At 39.4% G+C, this 23,982-nt stretch overlaps 1 protein-coding gene across 1 annotated transcript in view; it reads right to left on the bottom strand.

Annotated features, from left to right (window-relative positions):
• LOC123756953 (UNC93-like protein) overlaps positions 1-10,792 on the bottom strand; it is a 127,063-nt gene extending 116,271 nt beyond the window's left edge. The window contains exon 1 of the mRNA XM_069331479.1: positions 10,556-10,792. Within this exon, the coding sequence (XP_069187580.1) occupies positions 10,556-10,684 (129 nt within the window). The 5' untranslated portion in view covers positions 10,685-10,792. The remainder of the gene's footprint in view (positions 1-10,555) is intronic.
• Positions 10,793-23,982: the final 13,190 nt, after the last annotated feature.

The following is a 23,982-nucleotide window of genomic DNA, read 5'->3' as shown; positions in this document are numbered from 1 at the left end:
TGGGAAAATTTCTCCACCGGAGCCGGTCGGCCGAGCGGACAGCACGCTGGACTTGTGATCCTGTGGTCCTGGGTTCGATCCCAGTCGCCGGCGAGAAACAATGGGCAGAGTTTCTTTCACCCTATGCCCTTGTTACCTAGCAGTAAAATAGGTACCTGGGTGTTAGTCAGCTGTCACGGGCTGCTTCCTGGGGGTGGAGGCCTGGTCGAGGACCGGACCGCGGGGACACTAAAGCCCCGAAATAATCTCAAGATAACCGTAGCCGCTCCTATGACGTGTTTGCTATCAAAGAGCAAGAAGTGGGAGTGGGATGGAACAGTGCAAGAAGCGTTTGAAAAGACCAAAAAACTGTTGACCGAGGCTCCTGTACTAGTGTTGCAAAATTTTGGAGCGCCGTTTACGTTATTTGTAGATGCCAGTGATCTAGGGGCTGGAGCTGTATTGACGCAGCAGAGTGATAGAATTTCTCGCCCCGTGTCCTTCTTCTCGAAGAAGTTCGTTAAGCACCAGAGGTCGTACAGTACGGTCGAGAAAGAGACTGTCCCTGCTGATGGCATTGAAACATTTTGAAGTGTATGTGATTGGGGGAGGACACCCAGTGACAGTGTATACAGACCATAATCCCCTAGTTTTCCTGAGAAAAATGAAGCATGCGAACTAGAGGTTAACCAGGTGGTTTTTATTGCTCCAAGAGTATGACCTGGTGATAAAGCACATAAGAGGGAGAGACAATGTAGTGGCTGATGCGTTATCCCGAGCCTAGCCACTGGAATAATTCTCAAAAACAAGGGGGAGGGAGTGTTATGATCCCAAGTAGCTGAAAAACGAGTCTCCCCTTTGAGAATTATTCTATCAGGCCTGACCTGACTAAGAGACCGTACGTACGGCATATTGACATACAATACTCAATAACATTGTATTACATACACACAGATCCTGATATAGCATACTCAATAACACAACCATAACATTCTCACAGGAATTGACATAGCATACTCAATAACGCTTTTACAGCAAACTCAGAGAAACAGGCATTTCTCACTAAGATGTAATGTGCATAACATACTAACTGCTTCTGGCATAATACACTCCGTTACACTGACACGGCAAAATCATACACATTGGCAAAACATGCCAATTGCCAATGGTTTAACACTTGTGCTTTAAAACTGAGCTTAAATTTGCTTTGTATTCGTTTACGCTGTTTTACATTGCTTATTTATTACTGTCATTTTTGTATATTGCTTTTCTTTCTTTTATGCATTTTTTGTAATGGGTCTGTGTTTTTGTATTATGTGTCCGGCCTTTTGGTCTGTATGCCTTAGGTGTGTTGTTTAGTGCGGCGTTTTGGGAAATGTTTTCATTGGGTAAAATGCTACTAATGTTTTCAAGTGTATTATGGGTTTTATACATGGTTAAGTGGATGGATATATGCTTTCCCCTTGTGTTGTGTTCATTTATGTTCCCCATCATACGCCTTTATTCGTCAGTACTGTAATTTTCCTTCTATGCTGAGGGATGGGTAGTTTCTTCATCTGTTTCGTGTTGATTGTTTCAATTTTCTTATGAGCCATGTGTGTGCTATCCAACTCACTGTGTAATGGTGCTTTGGTAACTGTTTTCATATTGTATTTATGTGTTTTATAAATAAAACAAAAAAAATGGTTTAACAACTAACAGCACACGTTAAACATACTCAATGACACATTATAAATGACATTGAAACAACGCATTGACTGGGACAAAACACAATAAAAAAGACATATATATATATACATATATATATACATATATATATTTGTGCAATAATTGGCTGATTATTGCATAGCCAATTAATAAATAATTGGCTGATTAATAATAATAATTGGCTGATAATAATTGGCTGATTAATAAATAGCCAATTATTGCAAAACTATATTCTACCCACCTCAAGACTCCGCTCCAATATAGAAACATATATATATATATATATGTCGTACCTAGTAGCCAGAACGCACTTCTCAGCCTACTATGCAAGGCCCGATTTGCCTAATAAGCCAAGTTTTCATGAATTAATGTTTTTTCGACTACCTAACCTACCTTACCTAACCTAACCTAACTTTTTCGGCCACCTAACCTAACCTAACCTATAAAGATAGGTTAGGTTAGGTTAGGTAGGGTTGGTTAGGTTCGGTCATATATCTACGTTAATTTTAACTCCAATAAAAAAAATTGGCGTCATACATAATGGAATGGGTAGCTTTATCATTTCATAAGAAAAAAATTAGAGAAGATATATTAATTCAGGAAAACTTGGCTTATTAGGCAAATCGGGCCTTGCATAGTAGGCTGAGAAGTGCGTTCTGGCTACTAGGTACGACATATATATATATATATATATATATATATATATATATATATATATATATATATATATATATATATATATATATATATATATATATATATATATATGTATATATATATATATGTATATATATATACATATATATATATATGTATATATATATATATATATATATATATATATATATATATATATATATATATATATATATATGTATATATATATATGTCGTACCTAGTAGCCAGAACTCACTTCTCAGCGTACTATTCAAGGCCCGATTTGCCTAATAAGCCAAGTTTTCCTGAATTAATATATTTACTATAATTTTTTTCTTATGAAATGATAAAGCAACCCTTTTCTCTATGTATGAGGTCAATTTTTTGTTATTGGAGTTAAAATTAACGTAGATATATGACCGAACCTAACCAACCCTACCTAACCTAACCTAACCTATATTTATAGGTAAGGTTAGGTTAGGTAGCCAAAAAAAGCTAGGTTAGGTTAGGTTAGGTAGGTTAGGTAGACGAAAAAACATTAATTCATGAAAACTTGGCTTATTAGGCAAATCGGGCCTTGAATAGTAGGCTGAGAAGTGCGTTCTGGCTATTAGGTACGACATATATATATATATATATATATATGTCGTACCTAGTAGCCAGAAAGCCCTTCTCAGCCTACTATGCAAGGCCCGATTTGCCTAATAAGCCAAGTTTTCATGAATTAATTGTTTTTCGACTACCTAGCCTACATAACCTAACCTAACCTAACTTTTTCGGCTACCTAACCTAACCTAACCTTTAAAGATAGGTTAGGTTAGGTTAGGAAGGGTTGGTTTGGTTCTGTCATATATCTACGTTAATTTTAACTCCAATAAAAAGAAAATGACCTCATACATAATGAAATGGGTAGCTTTATCATTTCCTAAGAAAAAAATTAGAGAAAATATATTAATTCAGGAAAACTTGGCTTATTAGGCAAATCGGGCCTTGCATAGTAGGCTGAGAAGTGAGTTCTGACTACTAGGTACGACATATATATATATATATATATATATATATATATATATATATATATATATATATATATATATATATATATATATATATATATATATATATATATATATATATATATATATTATTAAATATGACCGAAAAAGTAAGATTAATAATTCTAACACGAATTTTCTCAATCTTTCGTACATTACGCTTCACTGTTGGAGGTAAATCAAAAATTAATTCTCCAAAATTCATTTTTATTTCTAGTCTGACGCGACACGGGCGCGTTTCGTAAAACTTATTACATTTTCAAAGACTTTAGTTCACAAATACACAACTGAATAGAACTTACGTATCTCAGATTTTATATCTACATTGTTTTTGAAAGTGAAAAGCCATGCAACCTCTGAAGAGACAACTAACACAACACCTATACCCCCTATTAGACTATTTTACAGGAACTTCTTTTCCACAGCTCATAAAACGAAGGAAAGGGTCCTGAAAGATATTGTTAATAGAAACGTTATCCCTACAGACAAAAATCGGAGGATACAACTGACGATTTACTATAAAACCAGGAAAACGGCCAGCCTACTCATGAGAAACTCTCCAGACACAAAACAGAACGCCTTAAAAGAGACTAACGTCGTCTATGCCTTCAAATGCCCACTTGGGGACTGTAAGCTCCAAAAAACCCAGTATATAGGCAAGACAACAACATCTCTTTCTAGGCGTTTAACGATGCATAAGCAACAGGGCTCCATTAAGGAACATATAATCTCTTCCCACAACCAAACCATCGCCAGAGAAATCCTAGTAAACAACACAGAAATCATCGATAGATACAGCGATAGCAGGCGGCTTGACGTTTGCGAGGCGCTACACATCAAGAAGTCAACACCAGCAATCAACAGCCAATTATTGCACAACTATATTCTACCCACCTCAAGACTCCGCTCCAATATAGAAGCATCAAGAAATATGGACCAATAGGCTTTCTACAAACACTTCTATTCAATACCCATTTTTTGTGTTCTGTCTTGTGTTGATACTTTTAATACCCTATTAATATCCCCTCTTGTTCTGTCTTGTGTTAATGCCACATCACCCCTCCCACCTCACTCAAATGACGATATAAAATCTGAGATACGTAAGTTCTATTCAGTTGTGTATTTGTGAACTAAAGTCTTTGAAAATGTAATAAGTTTTACGAAACGCGCCCGTGTCGCGTCAGACTAGAAATAAAAATGAATTTTGGAGAATTAATTTTTGATTTACCTCCAACAGTGAAGCGTAATGTACGAAAGATTGAGAAAATTCGTGTTAGAATTATTAATCTTACTTTTTCGGTCATATTTAATAATATATGTCTACAGGAAAGACTGCTACCAAAATATACTAATATATATATATATATATATATATATATATATATATATATATATATATATATATATATATATATATATATATATATATGTCGTACCTAGTAGCCAGAACGCACTTCTCAGCCTACTATGCAAGGCCCAATTTGCCTAATAAGCCAAGTTTTCATGAATTAATTGTTTTTCGACTACCTAACCTACCTAACCAAACCTAACCTAACTTTTTCGGCTACCTAACCTAACCAAACCTATAAAGATAGGTTAGGTTAGGTTAGGTAGGGTTGGTTAGGTTCGGTCATATATCTACGTTAATTTTAACTCCAATAACAAAAAATTGACCTCATACATAATGAAATGGGTAGCTTTATCATTTCATAAGAAAAAAAATTGAGAAAATATATTAATTCAGGAAAACTTGGCTAATTAGGCAAATCGGGCCTTGCATAGTAGGCCAAGAAGTGCATTCTGGCTACTAGGTACCACATATATATATATATATATATATATATATATATATATATATATATATATATATATATATATATATATATATATATATATATATATATATATATATTAGTGTTGAATAGTTCATCCTTGTTTATCCGGTCGATTCCACTGAGGATTTTGTAGGTTGTGATCATGTCCCCCCTTACTCTTCTGTCTTCCAGTGTCGTAAGGTGCATTTCCCTCAGCCTTTCCTCATAACTCATGCCTCTTAGTTCTGGGACTAGTCTAGTAGCATACCTTTGGACTTTTTCCAGCTTCGTCTTGTGCTTGACAAGGTACGGGCTCCATGCTGGGGCCGCATACTCCAGGATTGGCCTTACATATGTTGTGTACAAGATTCTGAATGATTCCTTACACAGGTTCCTGAACGCCGTTCTGATGTTAGCCAGCCTCGCATATGCCGCAGACGTTATTCTCTTTATGTGGGCTTCAGGAGACAGGTTTGGTGTGATATCAACTCCTAGATCTTTCTCTCTGTCTGTTTCATTAAGTACTTCATCTCCTATTCTGTATCCTGTGATTGGCCTCCTGTTTCCACTGCCTAGTTTCATTACTTTGCATTTACTCGGGTTGAACTTCAACAGCCATTTGTTGGACCATTCACTCAGTCCATCTAGGTCATCTTGTAGCCTCCTACTATCATCCTCTGTTTCAATCCTCCTCATAATTTTTGCATCGTCGGCAAACATTGAGAGGAACGAATCTATACCCTCTGGGAGATCATTTACATATACCAGAAACAGTATAGGTCCAAGGACTAACCCCTGCGGGACTCCACTTGTAACGTCTCGCCAATCTGAGACCTCACCCCTCACACAGACTCGTTGTCTCCTGTTGCTTAGGTACTCCTCTATCCACCGGAGTACCTTCCCTTTCACTCCAGCCTGTGTGTGTGTGTGTGTGTGTGTGTGTGTGTTGTTATATATGACCGAAAAAGTGAGATTAATAATTCTAACACGAATTTTACTGTCGATGGTAGGTGAAAAACCAACTCTCCAAAATTCATTTTTATTTCTAGTCTGACGCGACGCTTGAATGCGTTTCGTAATAACTTATTACATTTTCAAAGACTTTACTTTACACACACAACTGTAACCTGAAAACACTAAGCAGAGTCTTACTTATACTATCACTAAACAGCTTATCCGCCTTGCTTATACTCGCATTTGGATGAGGTGATATGGTGCAACAGTTTTGGATGAGGTGAACAAACTTGTGACAAATACAAGACAGAACACGAAACAATGGGTATTAGTTGGATAAGAGAGCATAAGAATGGAAGTAACTGCAAAGGGCCTATTGGCCCATACTTCCTCTTGATGCTTCTATATTGGTTCGGAGTCTTGAAGTGGGTAGAATATAGTTTTGCATTAATTGGCTGTTGATTGCTGGTGTTGACTTTTTAATGTTTAGTGCCTCGCAGATGTCGAGCCGCCTGTTATCGATGTACCTATCGATGAGTTCTGTGTTCTTTGTTAAGACTTCTCTGGTGATGGTCTGGTTGTGAGAGGAGATTATGTGTTCCTTTATGGAGCCCTGTTGCTTATGCATTGTTAATCGCCTGGAAAGAGACGTTGTTATCTTCACACATCTTGCCTATATACTGAATTCTTTGGGGCTTACAGTCCCCAAGTGTGCATTTGAAGGCACAGACGACGTTGGTCTCTTTCAAGGCATTCTGCTTTGTGTCTGGAGAGTTTTTCATGAGAAGGTTGGCCGTTTTTTTGGTTTTATATTAAATCGTCAATAGTATTTTCTGTTTTTGTCTGTAGGGACAACGTTTCTATCAACAATATCTTTCAGGATCCTTTCCTCCGTTTTATGAGCTGTCGAAAAGATCCTGTAAAATAGTCTAATAGGGGGTGCATGTGTTTTGTTAGTTTTGCATGGCGTTTTACCTTTCTTCTTATGATGTCTTCAACAAATCCATTTGAGAAGCCGTTGTTGACTAGGACCTGCCTTACCCTACAGAGTTCTTCATCGACTTGTTTCCATCCTGAGCTGTGGCTGAGAGCACGGTCGACGTAAGCATTGACAACACTCCTCTCGTAGCTGTCTGGGCAGTCACTATTGGCATTAAGGCACTTTCCTATGTTTGTTTCCTTTCAGGCCAAAGCACTCGCGAAGCGCCGTGTGAGTATCTTACTACTTCGCTATGGAGAACTGCTCACATTTACCACATTTATCTCGTTAGATTCCTTCCCATTTAGCAACACTTTGTTTTCTTTGTTTTAACCATTTTTTTTCATTCAACTATTCTTCCATATATTCCATGTGACCGTAAATTTTTTGCTAGTCTTTCATGTGGTGCCTAAAAATGGAAGAATACCAACTGGAAGAATACCATAAAAAGAATGATAACTAATAATGGAAGAATAAGTACCTGAATACCTAATCCATGGAAGTATAATGAAGTGGCAGATGCACTAAGCAGATTGCTGTTACCAAATAGATGAATTTATTATTCCCTTGAAATATTTTAATATGATACAATCACGCCAATTAAAGATTTTTCATTTCAGACCATAAGAAAGGCAATTAATTAAGATTCTAAATTAACGAAGTAATTGAATTATGTCAAGTATGGTTGGAATTATAATTTATCAATGTCAGGGAATGCTGCAGTAAAGGCTGACCTTAGTAATCACAGGATGCTCTCTTTTATAGGAAAAGGGTGGTGGTTCCTGTGGAACTTAGCTGCAAGATTTTGGAACAGCTGAATGTAGGCCATAATGACATAAATATAGTGTGAAAGCAGAAGTTAGAAATTAGGTTTAGTGGAAAAATGGACTAGGATATTAGTGAAGTAACTACGAATTGCTACATTTGTTTTAAGAATTATCAGGAACCCCAAGCCTCAGTACTTTCCTGGCCATGCACTGGGAAACACCAGACCCCAGTATATTCCTGGCCATGCACTTGGAAACCCCAGGCTCCAGTACTTTCCTGACCATGCACTTGGAAACCACAGGCTCCAGTAATTTCCTGGCCATGCACTGGGAAACCCCAGACCCCAGTACTTTCCTGACCATGCTCTGGAAAACCCCATGCCCCAGTACTTTCCTGACCATGCTCTGGGAAACCCCAGGCTCCAGTACTTTCCTGACCATGCTCTGGGAAACCCCAGGCCCCAGTACTTTCCTGACCATGCTCTGGGAAACCCCAGGCCCCAGTACTTTCCTGGTCATGCACTTGGAACCGAAGGCCCCAGTACTTTCCTGACCATACACACGGAAACCCAGGCCTCAGTGTTTCCTGACCATGCTCTGGGAAACCCCAGGCCCCGGTACTTTCCTGACCATGCTCTGGGAAACCCAAGGCCCAGTACTTTCCTAGCTATGCACCGGAAACCCCAGGCCCCAGTACTTTCCTGACCATGCACTGGGAAACCCCAGGCCCCAGTACTTTCCTGACCATGCACTGGGAAACCCCAGGCCCCAGTACTTTCCTGACCATGCTCTGGGAAACCCCAGGCCCCAGTACTTTCCTGACCATGCTCTGGGAAACCCCAGGCCCCAGTACTTTCCTGACCATGCTCTGGGAAACCCCATGCCCCAGTACTTTCCTGACCATGCTCTGGGAAACCACAGGCTCCAGTACTTTCCGGACCATGCTCTGGGAAACCCCAGGCCCCAGTACTTTCCTGACCATGCTCTGGGAAACCCCAGGCCCCAGTACTTTCATGGTCATGCACTTGGAACCGAAGGCCCCAGTACTTTCCTGACCATACACACGGAAACCCAGGCCTCAGTTTTTCCTGACCATGCTCTGGGAAACCCCAGGCCCCGGTACTTTCCTGACCATGCTCTGGGAAACCCAAGGCCCAGTACTTTCCTAGCTATGCACCGGAAACCCCAGGCCCCAGTACTTTCCTGACCATGCACTGGGAAACCCCAGGCCCCAGTACTTTCCTGACCATGCTCTGGGAAACCCCAGGCCCCAGTACTTTCCTGACCATGCTCTGGGAAACCCCAGGCCCCAGTACTTTCCTGACCATGCTCTGGGAAACCCCAGGCCCCAGTACTTTCCTGACCATGTACTGAGAAACCCCTGGGCCCAGTACTTTCCTGACCATGCTCTGGGAAACCCCAGGCCCCAGTACTTTCCTGACCATGCACTGGAAAACCCCAGGCTCCAGTACTTTCCTGACCATGCTCTGGGAAACCCCAGGCCCCAGTACTTTCCTGACCATGTACTGAGAAACCCCTGGCCCCAGTACTTTCCTGACCATGCTCTGGGAAACCCCTGGCCCCAGTTCTTTCCTGACCATGCTCTGGGAAACCCCAGGCCCCAGTACTTTCCTAACCATGCTCTGGGAAACCCCAGGCCCCAGTACTTTCCTGACCATGCTCTGGGAAACCCCAGGCCCCAGTACTTTCCTGACCATGCTCTGGGAAACCCCAGGCCCCAGTACTTTCCTGACCATGCTCTGGGAAACCCCAGGCCCCAGTACTTTCCTGACCATGCTCTGGGAAATCCTGGTCTAGACTTCTTATAGATTATGCTGACCTAGGGATAATAACTATTATCGTGTGACTGAGTAATCACACACAAAATTCTTGGATGATCATGAATGTAATTGTATGACATCTATAATAATAATAATAATAATAATAATAATAATAATAATAATAATAATAATAATAATAATAATAATAATAATAATAATAATAATAATAATTTATTCACAAGAACTTACAATGGGTTGTGAGATTGCGTATGATTGGTATTTGTGGATTCGTGCAAACCCACAAACACGCAAAGCGTTTTGGGCAGGTTCTTAATCTATCATATTAGGTAAAATGAAAAGGTGCATTGTAGCCAGGTTTTAAATTAACAAATAGATACAATATAAACTAATAGAGACGATAACACTGGCAAAGATATATGTCACACAAAGATATATGCCACTTCCCCAAGTACTAATATTGGGGAAGTGGGTAAACAATATCTAGGAAGAAATTGTTTTGTTTATGAGGACATTCACACTGATTATGTTTGTTTAGAAGGCAAACCAGAGTGTGCCGATTCCTAAGCTTATAGTGTCCTGACATTCTTCCCACATGAAGATAACGATGATAATCAGGAAAGGGCCAGTCTTTAAGCTAAATGTGACCTAAACAGGCAAGGGCCAATCTTCAAGCTAGCTGTGACCTAAACAGGAAAGGGCCAATCTTCAATCTTCCTGTGATCTAAACCGGAAAGTGACAATCTTTAAGCTAGCTGTGACCTTAACAGGAAAGTTCCAATCTTTAAGCTAGCTGTGACCTAAATAGGAAAAGGACAATCTTCAAGCTAGCTGTGACCTGACTTACCTTAGTTATGTAGGTACATATTGCAGACCAGAGCGAGCCGGTCCCCAAGCCCATAAGGACGGATGTCGCCACAAGGGTGTAGATCCTAGGGTAGAACTGAGCTGCGAAGAAGGTACAGAAGCAGATCATTGAAGCCACAATGGAGTACTTCTCCTTCAGGAGCGCCAATAGGTAGGGTGGCAGGAAACAGCAGGATAAGACGGTAACTCCATAATAAGTAGATAGTGACACCGTGCCGTGAACCCTGCAAAACCAACACAGTATGGTTGCTAAACTAACACAACACCAACACAGTATGGATGCAAAACTAACACAACACCAACACAGCATGGTTGCTAAACTAACACAACACCAACACAGCATGGTTGCTAAACTAACACAACACCAACACAGCATGGTTGCTAAACTAACACAACACCAACACAGCATGGTTGCTAAACTAACACAACACCAACACAGCATGGTTGCTAAACTAACACAACACCAACACAGCATGGTTGCTAAACTAACACAACACCAAAAGTATGGTTCTGAACTGACATAACACCAGCACAATATAGTTGCTAAACTAACACAACACTAAAACAGTATGGTTGCTAAACTAACACAACACCAACAGAGTATGGTTGCTAAACTAACACAACACTAACACAGTATGGTTGCTAATCTAACACAACACCGACAGAGTATGGTTGCTAAACTAACACAACACTAACACAGTATGATTGCAAAGCTAACACAACACCAACACTGTATGGTTGCTAAATTAACACAGCACCAACACAGTATTGTTACTAAACTAGCACAACACTAACACTGTATGGTTGCTAAACTAACATAACACCAACAGTATGGTTGCTAAACTAACACAACACCAACACAGTATGGTTGATAAACTAACACAATACCAACACAATATGGTTGCTAAACTAACACAACACCAACACCGAATAGTTGCTAAAATAACACAAAACCAACACAGTATGGATGCTAAACTAACACAACACCAACAGTATGGTTGCTAAACTAAATCAACACCAACAGTATGGTTGCTAAACTAAGTCAACACTAACACAGTATGGTTGCTAAACTAAATCAACACTAACACAGTATGGTTGCTAAACTAAGTCAACACTAACACAGTATGGTTGCTAAACTAAGTCAACACTAACACAGTATGGTTGCTAAACTAAGTCAACACTAACACAGTATGGTTGCTAAACTAAGTCAACACTAACACAGTATGGTTGCTAAACTAACACAACACCAACACCGTATTGTTGCTAAACGAACTTCGATTTAGTTCTTCGATATATACATGAAAATAGCGAAAATAATAGTCTGCCATTCATGGACGTACTAACAACGAAAACGGGAACCTCTTTTAGCACCAACGTATATACTAAGCCCACCAACATAGGATTATGTCTGAAGAGTAGAAGTGAGTGTTCCCAAAGATACAAAGTCAGTGTTCTCAATGCTTATGTTCGTCGAGCGCTTACCCACTGCTCTGAATGGAGCAACGTGAGTAGAGAGTTTGAAAGAGTAACTCAGGTATTGGTGAACAATGGATATAGCAACGCGGAAATAAACGCTGCTATAAGAAGACAATTGGACCGATGGTATAATCCAGAACCTAGAACAGAAACCACAATACCTCCAATAAAATTATATTACAAGTCAACCATGCATAGTGAACATATAAAAAAGGAAAGAATAATGAAAGAAATAATCCGTAAAGGAGTAAAAAGCATTACTCCTAACCAAAACATAAACCTGATCATATTCTACAAAACCAAGAAGACTTCCGAACTCCTTATCAAAAACTGCCCGAAGCCGACGAAGAACCCTTTACAGCAGTCAAGCGTTGTATACATGTACAATTGCCCCCACGAAGGATGTAATCTTCAGTCTAAGTACATAGGTATTACGTCGACCAAGCTGACGAGGCGTTTGACATGCCATCTTTAATCCGGTGCCCCAGGAATCACATGAGACAAGCCCTTGACATCACCCTAACAAGAGAAATTTTGAACAAAAATACCTGTATAATAGACAAAACCCAAGATGCAAGAAGATTACAAATTCTTAAAGCAATTCACATAAGAACAGAACAACCTACCATGAACACCCAAATCACGGAACTATTTACTCTACCCACCATGAGAGTAAGGACAAGACCAGAACATAACGATGCAAACACAGAAGACACTGTTCAACATAACAGGCCAATTACACCTGATTAATCTTTGTATGTAGATAGGAGCTGCCTCGTATGGGCCAATAGGCCTTCCGCAGTTACCTCTATTCTTCTGTTTCACCCCCATTTATCCCTTATGTATTCCCATGTTTTCACCTTTATTGTCTTATCACCTGACCCAGTGCGGGTATAACTTCTTCATGTGAACTTCTACATGGGTACCATCGAGCAAAAGGTCTTAGTCGACATGAACTTGAAACCGGCCATATACTGCAGGTATATTGACGACATTTTTACACAGGTACCTGATGTCAGACATTTACAAGAGCTGAAGGAGGCATTTGAGCAGAATTCTGGGTTGCGTTTCACTTACGAGATGGAGAAGGATCGGAAGCTGCCCTTTCTAGATGTAACAGTAATGGAAAGGAGCGGATGTTTCCACACTGCAGTCTACACTAAGGAAACAAACATAGGAATGTGCCTAAATGCCAACAGTGACTGCCCAGATAGGTACAAGAGGAGTGTTGTTAACGCCTATGTCACCCGTGCTCTCAGCCACAGCTCAGAATGGAAGCAAGTCGATGAAGAACTCTGTAGGATAAGGCAGGTCCTAGTCAACAACGGCTTCTCCAATGGTTTCGTTGAAGACATCATAATAAGGAAGGTGAAACGCCATGCAATCTCACAAGAGACAACTAACTCAACACCTATACCCCCTATTAGACTATTTTACAGGAACTTCTTTTCCACAGCTCATAAAACGGAGGAAAGGGTCCTGAAAGATATTGTTATTAGAAACGTTATCCCTACAGACAAAAATCAGAATATACAACTGACGATTTACTGTAAAACCAAAAAAACGGCCAGCCTACTCATGAGAAACTCTCCAGACACAAAGTAGAACGCTTTAAAAGAGACCAAAGTCGTCTAATCCCTCTAATGGCCACTTGGGGACTGTAAGCCTCAAAGAACTCAGTATATAGGCAAGACAACAACATTTCTTTCCAGGCTATTAACGATGCATAAGCAACAGGGCTCCATTAAGTAACATATAATCTTTTCTCACAACCAGACCATCACCAGAGAAATCTTAGCAAACATCACAGAATTCATCGATAGATACAGCGATAGCAGGCGCATTGACATCTGCGATGCCCTACACATCAAGAAGTCAACACCAGCAATCAACAGCCAACTAATGCACCACTATATTCTACCTACTTCAAGACTCTGTTCCAATATAGAAGCATCAAGAAATATGGGCCAATAGGACCTCTGCAGTTACTTCCATTCTTACCTTCAATTTACCCAATTAATACCCATTGTTTCGTGTTCTGTTCTGTGTTGAAAGTTTTGTTCACCTCATCCAAAACTGTTGTAACATATCACCTCACCCAAAATGCGGGTATAAAATAAAATGAAATCTCTTTAAATCATAGCATAGTGAGAACTCTGTTTAGTGTTTGCAGGTTATACTTGTGTGTGTGTAAACTAAAAGCCTTTGAAAATGTAATAAGTTATTACGAAACGCGTTCAAGTGTCGCGTCAAACTAGAAATAAAAATGAATTTTGGAGAATTGATTTTTCAATTACCATCAACAGTGAAAAGAAACATAAGAAGTATTGAGAAAATTCGTGTTAGAATTATTAATCAGACTTTTTCGGTCATATTTATATATACATATATATATACTGGGCAGCCTACTCATGAGAAACTCTCCAGACACAAAGCAGAACGCTTTAAAAGAGACCAACGTCGTCTATGCCTTCAAATGCCCACTTGGGGACTGTAAGCTCCAAAAAACCCAGTATATAAGCAAGACAACAACATCAGTTTCTAGGCGTTTAACGATGCATAAGCAACAAGGCTCCATTATGGAACATATAATCTCTTCCCACAACCAAACCATCGCCAGAGAAATCCTAGTAAACAACACAGATATCATCGATAGATACAGCGATAGCAGGCGGCTTGACGTCTGCGAGGCACTACACATCAAGAAGTCAACACCAGCAATTAACAGCCAATTAATGCACAACTATATTCTACCCACCTCAAGACTCCGCTCCAATATAGAAGCATCAAGAAATATGGACCAGTAGGCTTTCTACAATCACTTCCATTCAATACCCATTGTTTCGTGTTCTATCTTGTGTTTAGGAATTTAATACCCTATTAATACCACCTCACCCCATCCACCTCACTCAAATGTAGATATAAACAAATCGAAGATGTGTAAGTTCTATTCAGTTGTGTATGTGTAAACTAAAGTCTTTGAAAACGTAATAAGTTTTACGAAACGCGCTCAAGTGTCGCGTCAGACTAGAAATAAAAATGAATTTTGGAGAATTGATTTTTGAATTACCACTAACAGTGAAAAGAAACGTACGAAAGATCGAGAAAATTCGTGTTAGAATTATTAATCTTACTTTTTCGGTCATATTTAATAATATATGTCTACAGGAAAGACTGCTACCAAAATATACTAATATATATGTATATATATATATATATATATATATATATATATATATATATATATATATATATATATATATATATATATATATATATATATATATATATATATATATATATATATATATATATATATATATATATTATTAAATATGACCGAAAAAGTAAGATTAATAATTCTAACACGAATTTTCTCAATCTTTCGTACATTACGCTTCACTGTTGGAGGTAAATCAAAAATCAATTCTCCAAAATTCATTTTTATTTTTAGTCTGACGCGACACGGGCGCGTTTCGTAAAACTTATTACATTTTCAAAGACTTTAGTTCACAAATACACAACTGAATAGAACTTACGTATCTCCGTTTTTATATCTACATTTGAGTGAGGTGGAAGGGGTGATGTGGCATTAACACAAGACAGAACAAAATGTGGTATTAATAAGGTATTAATTTCATCAACACAAGACAGAACAAGAGTATTAATAGGGTATTAATTTCATCAACACAAGACAGAACACGAAGCAATGGATATTGAATAGAAGTGTTTGTAGAAAGCCTATTGGTCCATATTTCTTGATGCTTCTATATTGGAGCGGAGTCTTGAGGTGGGTAGAATATAGTTGTGCAATAATTGGCAGTTGATTGCTGGTGTTGACTTCTTGATGTGTAGTGCCTCGCAAACGTCAAGCCGCCTGCTATCGCTGTATCTATCGATGATTTCTGTGTTGTTTACTAGGATTTCTCTGGCGATGGTTTGGTTGTGGGAAGAGATTATATGTTCCTTAATGGAGCCCTGTTGTTTATGCATCGTTAAACGCCTAGAAAGAGATGTTGTTGTCTTGCCTATATACTGGGTTTTTTGGAGCTTACAGTCCCCAAGTGGGCATTTGAAGGCATAGACGACGTTAGTCTCTTTTAAAGCGTTCTGTTTTGTGTCTGGAGAGTTTCTCATGAGTAGGCTGGCCGTTACTCATGAGAAACTCTCCAGACACAAAACAGAACGCTTTAAAAGAGACTAACGTCGTCTATGCCTTCAAATGCCCACTTGGGGACTGTAAGCTCCAAAAAACCCAGTATATAGGCAAGACAACAACATCTCTTTCTAGGCGTTTAACGATGCATAAGCAACAGGGCTCCATTAAGGAACATATAATCTCTTCCCACAACCAAACCATCGCCAGAGAAATCCTAGTAAACAACACAGAAATCATCGATAGATACAGCGATAGCAGGCGGCTTGACGTTTGCGAGGCATTACACATAAAGAAGTCAACACCAGCAATCAACAGCCAATTAATGCACAACTATATTCTACCCACCTCAAGACTCCGCTCCAATATAGAAGCATCAAGAAATATGGACCAATAGGCTTTCTACAATCACTTCTATTCAATACCCATTGTTTCGTGTTCTGTCTTGTGTTGATGAAATTAATACCTTATTAAATACCACCTCACTCAAATGTAGATATAAACAAAATCGGAGATGTGTAAGTTCTATTCAGTTGTGTATATGTAAACTAAAGTCTTTGAAAATGTAATAAGTTTTACGAAACGCGCTCAAGTGTCGCGTCAGACTAGAAATAAAAATGAATTTTGGAGAATTGATTTTTGAATTACCACCAACAGTGAAAAGAAATGTACGAAAGTTTGAGAAAATTCGTGTTAGAATTATTAATCTTACTTTTTCGGTCATATTTAATAATATATGTTTACAGGAAAGACTGCTACCAAAATCCAAAATATACTAATATATATATATAAATATATATATATATATATATATATATATATATATATATATATATATATATATATATATATATGTCGTACCTAATAGCCAGAACTCACTTCTCAGCCTACTATGCAAGGCCCGATTTGCCTAATAAGCCAAGTTTTCCTGAATTAATATATTTTCTCAATTTTTTTTCTTATGAAATGATACAGCTACCCATTTCATTATGTATGAGGTCAATTTTTTTTTATTGGAGTTAAAATTAACGTAGTTATATGACCGAACCTAACCAACCCTACCTAACCTAACCTAACCTATCTTTAAAGGTTAGGTTCGGTTAGGTAGCCGAAAAAGTTAGGTTAGGTTAGGTTAGGTAGGTTAGATTGACGAAAAACCATTAATTCATGAAAACTTGGCTTATTAGGCAAATTGGGCCTTGCATAGTAGGCTGAGAAGTGCGTTCTGGCTACTAGGTACGACATATATATATATATATATATATATATATATATATGTCGTACCTAGTAGCCAGAACTCACTTCTCAGCCTACTATTCAAGGCCCGATTTGCCTAATAAGCCAAGTTTTCCTGAATTAATATATTTACTATAATTTTTTTCTTATGAAATGATAAAGCTACCCTTTTCACTATGTATGAGGTCAATTTTTTTTTCTTGGAGTAAAAATTAACGTAGATATATGACCGAACCTAACCAACCCTACCTAACCTAACCTAACCTATATATATAGGTAAGGTTAGGTTAGGTAGCCAAAAAAAGCTAGGTTAGGTTAGGTTAGGTAGGTTAGGTAGACGAAAAAACATTAATTCATGAAAACTTGGCTTATTAGGCAAATCGGGCCTTGCATAGTAGGCTGAGAAGTGAGTTCTGGCTACTAGGTACGACATATATATATATATATATATATATATATATATATATATATATATATATATATATATATATATATATATATATATGTATATATATATATATATATATATATATATATATATATATATATATATATATATATATATATGTCGTACGACATATATATATATGTCGTACCTAATAGCCAGAACGCACTTCCCAGCCTACTATTCAAGGCTCAATTTGCCTAATAAGCCAAGTTTTCATGAATTAATGTTTTTTCGTCTACCTAACCTACCTAACCTAACCTAACCTAGCTTTTTTGGCTACCTAACCTAACCTTACCTATAAATATAGGTTAGGTTAGGTTAGGTAGGGTTGGTTAGGTTCGGTCATATATCTACGTTAATTTTAACTCCAATAAAAAAAAATTGACCTCATACATAGAGAAAAGGGTTGTTTTATCATTTCATAAGAAAAAAATTATAGTAAATATATTAATTCAGGAAAACTTGGCTTATTAGGCAAATCGGGCCTTGAATAGTAGGCTGAGAAGTGAGTTCTGGCTACTAGGTACGACATATATATATATATATATATATATATATGTCGTACCTAGTAGCCAGAACGCACTTTTCGGCCTACTATGCAAGGCCCGATTTGCCTAATAAGCCACGTTTTCATGAATTAATTGTTTTTCGACTACCTAACCTACCTAACCTAACCTAACCTAACTTTTTCGGCTACTTAACCTAACCTAACCTATAAAGATAGGTTAGGTTAGGTTAGGTAGGGTTGGTTAGGTTTGGTCATATATCTACGTTAATTTTAACTCCAATAAAAAAAAATTACCTCATACATAATGAAATGGGTAGCTTTATCATTTCATAAGAAAAAAATTAGAGAAAATATATTAATTCAAGAAAACTTGGCTTATTAGGCAAATCGGGCCTTGCATAGTAGGCTGAGAAGTGCGTTCTGGCTACTAGGTACGACATATATATATATATATATATATATATATATATATATATATATATATATATATATATATATATATATATATATATATATATATATATATATATATATATATATTGATAATGGCTGGTGGAAGTATTCTAAAACTAAATAAGATCATCATTTTATAACTAACTAAAATGTATGTGTGGAACAGTTCTCCTTATTCAGTTCAGGCTAGTTGACTGATTGATAGAGTCTTTAAAAAATGAATGTGATGTTTGAGAGGAGGACTGAGGCTGGGTGTGGGTGTGTTGCGGAGGGTAGGAGAGTGCTGGTTCAGCGGCGGTAACGAGACAAGGTCGTTCTAGCTTCCCTCGGATAGAGGTTGATGTAGTTGGCCCTCCTATGTGACCCCAACCTGTCTTCCTTAAAATAACGTCGTTTTTGCCCGTATGGCCGAAAATGAACGTAATATGAAAATGAAAAAAAATAAAATATATTTTGGATTTTTTTTCAACAACAGTAAGTTAAGAGTCCTCTGGTAGGATAGGTGGGCAGGAAATTCTCATAAAGTTCCAAAACGTTATGAAAAACATTAATTGAAAGTTTCCTCTCCTAACCTTACTGAGTAGGTCTGACGACTCAAACAGAAAACGGGACAGTACGTCACTTTTGTGAGCCGATTTCATTTCAAATTACGTCCAAATTTGGCCATAGTGAGCATATGAGTGAAAAGTGACGTTATTTTTAAGAGGACGGGTTGGTGACCCAACCACCACTCTCATCCTTGCTCATTCCTTGGTCAAACACTCATCATGGACAACATTTTTATTATGATGTTTTTTATACTATTTATGTTTGGTGTAAAAGTAAGAACTTTAAACTAAAAAAAAAAAAGTCAGGGACTTTGGTGATGGTTCTCAGTACATCAGTAAAATTATTATTATACCCTATCCACGAGAGCTAGGTGAGATATGTTCACCTTGTTCAACACTCGATCTGACTGACTGAGTGAGAATTTGTATGTGGGGAACATATCGACTGAGTATAATAGAAGATGTATATACTTTCCCTATCTACTGAAGTGTTTGAGGACAAAAGCAGGCAGACCGGTGAAGCGATGGTGAGAATATGACCTAAGGAAATGGACATGTGAAGGGTGACGGGGCAGGTGGTGCCAGATGTGTGGGTAGGGGTGCAAGAGATGGCTACATACTTCGCATTACTAGCCCGCCCTTTCCATCTCCCCCCTCGCTCCCCCCACCGAGAGCACACACACTTCGACCACAGCTCCAAGTTTGGTGGGGCTGACACTTTTTTAGATAATGGCTGTGTGGCATTTAAATGGTTGACACCCTGGTTTAGTGTGTGTGTGTAAATAATTAGTGTGCCGAACTCAGCACACCGCCTTAAGTGTTTTCCCTCACTATGTGGTCCACATAATGTACATGAAATATTACTATAGCCTTTGCATAGAACAGACCTTAAGCAGTTTATGAAATCACAACTCAACAGGTATTCATCTCTCTCCTGGAGGGGTTGGTGGTGGTGTGGGGACCCAGCTGACCTCCAAATGTCTACACTAATACAATATCATATGTGAGTATATCTTCAACACCTCAATACATCAGTTCTATCTATGAATTATTCTATCTGTCATACACTCCTTCACACACACACTTCTCTATTCTCTCTTAGTGAAAGCTGTAAAATTTTCTATGTGCGAATAATTCAGATATGACTTGAACTATTTAAAAAAACTTTGCTCATAAACATCAACATTAACATGAAAAAGCCTAACCCGTAGTCTCCTAGGGAGCAGCCTAACCGAGAGTCTCCCCCCTGACTTACTCAATTTGATGAGTGTTGATAGATGCTATTTCAACAAGATTGTCTGACAACTTTAAACTAAAAAAGTCTCCTATCTCACACTCGCACAATACGTTTATTAGTCTACCACCCCCAGAACCGCACTGCTCGTTTTGCATCACGTCCGTGCATTTTACATTACGTCCATGCATTTTGCATCACGTCCGCGCATTTTGGGATCACGTCCGCGCATTCTACATCACGTTTGCACGTTTTGCATCACGTCTGCACGTTTTTGGATCACGTCCGTGCATTTTATATCACGTCTGAGAATTTTGCACCCCCATCCTCTACATCTGTACACACACGGACAAGATATAAATCTACGCACTATAAACACACTTTCGTACCCACATAAGACGTTTGAACGGGGCACCACTACCGGCGCTGAGACGGTTCACCCCCGCACCACCTGGGCATAGGTGGACCACCTGTCCACCTCCCCAGATGGCCGCGGACCTCTATAGTCCTCATAACTCCCTGCTCGCTTCCACCTTCAGCTCCTTTTTGGGCTCCTTGCTCTGCCACTTCACTCCTGGCTCTCAGTTTCGTAAGGATCTCTTCTTCATCCATGCTACCTTGGATGATTTCATCCTAACACCACATCTCTATACAATTTGTCTCAACTCTTACTTTGTACATCCCTCCAAGTCCTCAGGCTTCCCTGAATCTACAAACATTTGTACCTTATCCATCTTATCCTCTGAGTTTTCCAAGAGAGAGATTAATAATCTACCTGCAGTTATAAGTGCCTATAACAGTTGCTATGGGTGTAACAGTTCACAAATCGGACATAGGCTATGGGGGTGACTGCTTCCCCACTAGGACATAGGCTATGGGTGTAGTAGCTCACCACTCGGACATAGGCTATGGGTGTAGTAGCTCACCACTCGGACATAGGCTATGGGTGTAGTAGCTCACCACTCGGACATAGGCTATGGGTGTGACAGCTCACTACTTAGGTATAGACTACGGGTGTGACAGCTCACCACTCAGACATAGACTACGGGTGTGACAGCTCACCACTCAGACATAGACTACGGGTGTGATAGCTCACCACTCAGACATAGACTACGGGTGTAACAGCTCACCACTTAGACATAGGCTACGGGTGTGACAGCTCACTACTTAGGTATAGACTACGGGTGTGACAGCTCACCACTCAGACATAGACTACGGGTGTGACAGCTCACCAGACAGACATAGACTACGGGTGTGATAGCTCACCACTCACACATAGACTACGGGTGTAACAGCTCACCACTTAGACATAGGCTACGAGTGTGACAGCTCACCACTTAGACATAGGCTACGGGTGTGACAGCTCACCACTCAGACATAGACTACGGGTGTAACAGCTCACCACTCAGACATAGACTACGGGTGTAACAGCTCACCACTCAGACATAGGCTACGGGTGTGACAGCTCACCACTTAGACATAGGCTACGGGTGTGACAGCTCACCACTCAGACATAGACTACGGGTGTGACAGCTCACCACTCAGACATAGACTACGGGTGTGACAGCTCACCACTCAGACATAGGCTACGGGTGTGACAGCTCACCACTCAGACATAGACTACGGGTGTGACAGCTCACCACTCAGACATAGACTACGGGTGTGACAGCTCACCACTCAGACATAGACTACGGGTGTGACAGCTCACCACTTAGACATAGGCTACGGGTGTGACAGCTCACCACTCAGACATAGGCTACGGGTGTGACAGCTCACCGCTCAGACATAGGCTACGGGTGTGACAGCTTACCACTCAGACATAGACTTCGGGTGTGACAGCTCACCACTCAGACATAGGCTACGGGTGTGACAGCTCACCACTCAGACATAGGCTACGGGTGTGACAGCTCACCACTCAGACATAGGCTACGGGTGTGACAGCTCACCACTCGGATATAGGCTACGGGTGTGTCTGTTCACATCCCGGACTCAGGGCCCCTAATTATCAGGGGCCATGAATATTTTTTAAACTTGAACTTTACTTACTTTGCTTGCTTAACTTTATCTTCTAACGAACAGAGACCCCTACTACTTCCCTGATAATATATGATTAACAATGTCCACGTCTACCTACTGCTGCTGTCGTCAATCAATCAGTATTGGACACTTAAGTGCATATAGGAAGAATCACCCTGAAATCTTATACGGAGGGGAGTTCAACATCACCGTTACTTAGGGAAACGGCTCCAATCTGGCCTATTGGTCATGAATACACCCTATCGAGCCGCCGTGATTCATCCACACTATCCTTACTGTGGAATGATGTCCTAATTCCCATTCATGATGTTACTGTCCTCTGACAACCAATTTGCAGACGTTTCTCTCTCTACCTAGGAAAGACAAGAGCAAGAATCCGTTGTCAACAGACAAACATTTATTACATGAAAACACACAGAATATAATAATATAACGTTACAATACCTCAGAATTCTACAAACCAGCAACACGTATAATATCAATTACATTATAATTGTATAATTATAATATAATTCCTTCATCATATATAATTACGTCACCAAATAAACTGTGCTAGGCTGCTGATGAATTCTCGCCCAAACTTCTTGCCTTCTGACTGCTTGGGGTTGAATAACTAGCATATAACAAATATCTCCAAGAAGAAATACTTAACTTTCTCACCTTACATTGCGTCACTCATGCCCTTTGCACTCAAGCACTCCCTCAAACATATCATTGTGTTCATTAAATTCACTGTTCTACAACCTTAAGCCCACCACTAAGAACATCTGTCTTTGCGTCCTCAAAATCAGGTAGGCACTCCTGCAGTCTCTACAATATTTGCTGCTACTTGAAGTCCCACTTAATACCTGTGAAGTTCCTGTATGCGGCTTCACCAAAAAACTTGTAGCACCACTACACTCGACGTTCCACTCTACCAATAAAAGTTCCACTCTGTAATTGAAGTTCTACTCCACACTTGAAGTTCTACTCCATATAATCATCTTCTTCTTGATAGTAGGTGCAGTTTGCATGAAGGGTTTGTCCACCCGATGATTGCACCTGTACCGATGTTGGGAGAAGCGTTCTTGTTGAGGATGATAAGAGTTTCAAAAGTGCTTGTTGCGTTGTGCTATAGATAGAGGAGCGGCGACTAAAACAGAGGTGTGTGTTAGAGGGAGACTTGCCGCACCGTAGGGCGGTGTGTTGTGTTCATGGCGTCAGCTGATCCTTGGTGTTGCGACGAGGCAGTTGTTTTCTGTGTTTAGCTGTTGGTATAAATGTGGCGCGGGTCAGATGTGACCCAATTTGTTGGTCGACTGGAGATATTTA

Source organism: Procambarus clarkii, chromosome 26 (assembly GCF_040958095.1).
Source record: "Procambarus clarkii isolate CNS0578487 chromosome 26, FALCON_Pclarkii_2.0, whole genome shotgun sequence".
NCBI classification, from domain to species: domain Eukaryota; kingdom Metazoa; phylum Arthropoda; class Malacostraca; order Decapoda; family Cambaridae; genus Procambarus; species Procambarus clarkii.
The sequence above is the reverse complement of the archived record's forward strand: the minus strand, read 5'-3'. Positions and strand labels throughout refer to the sequence as shown.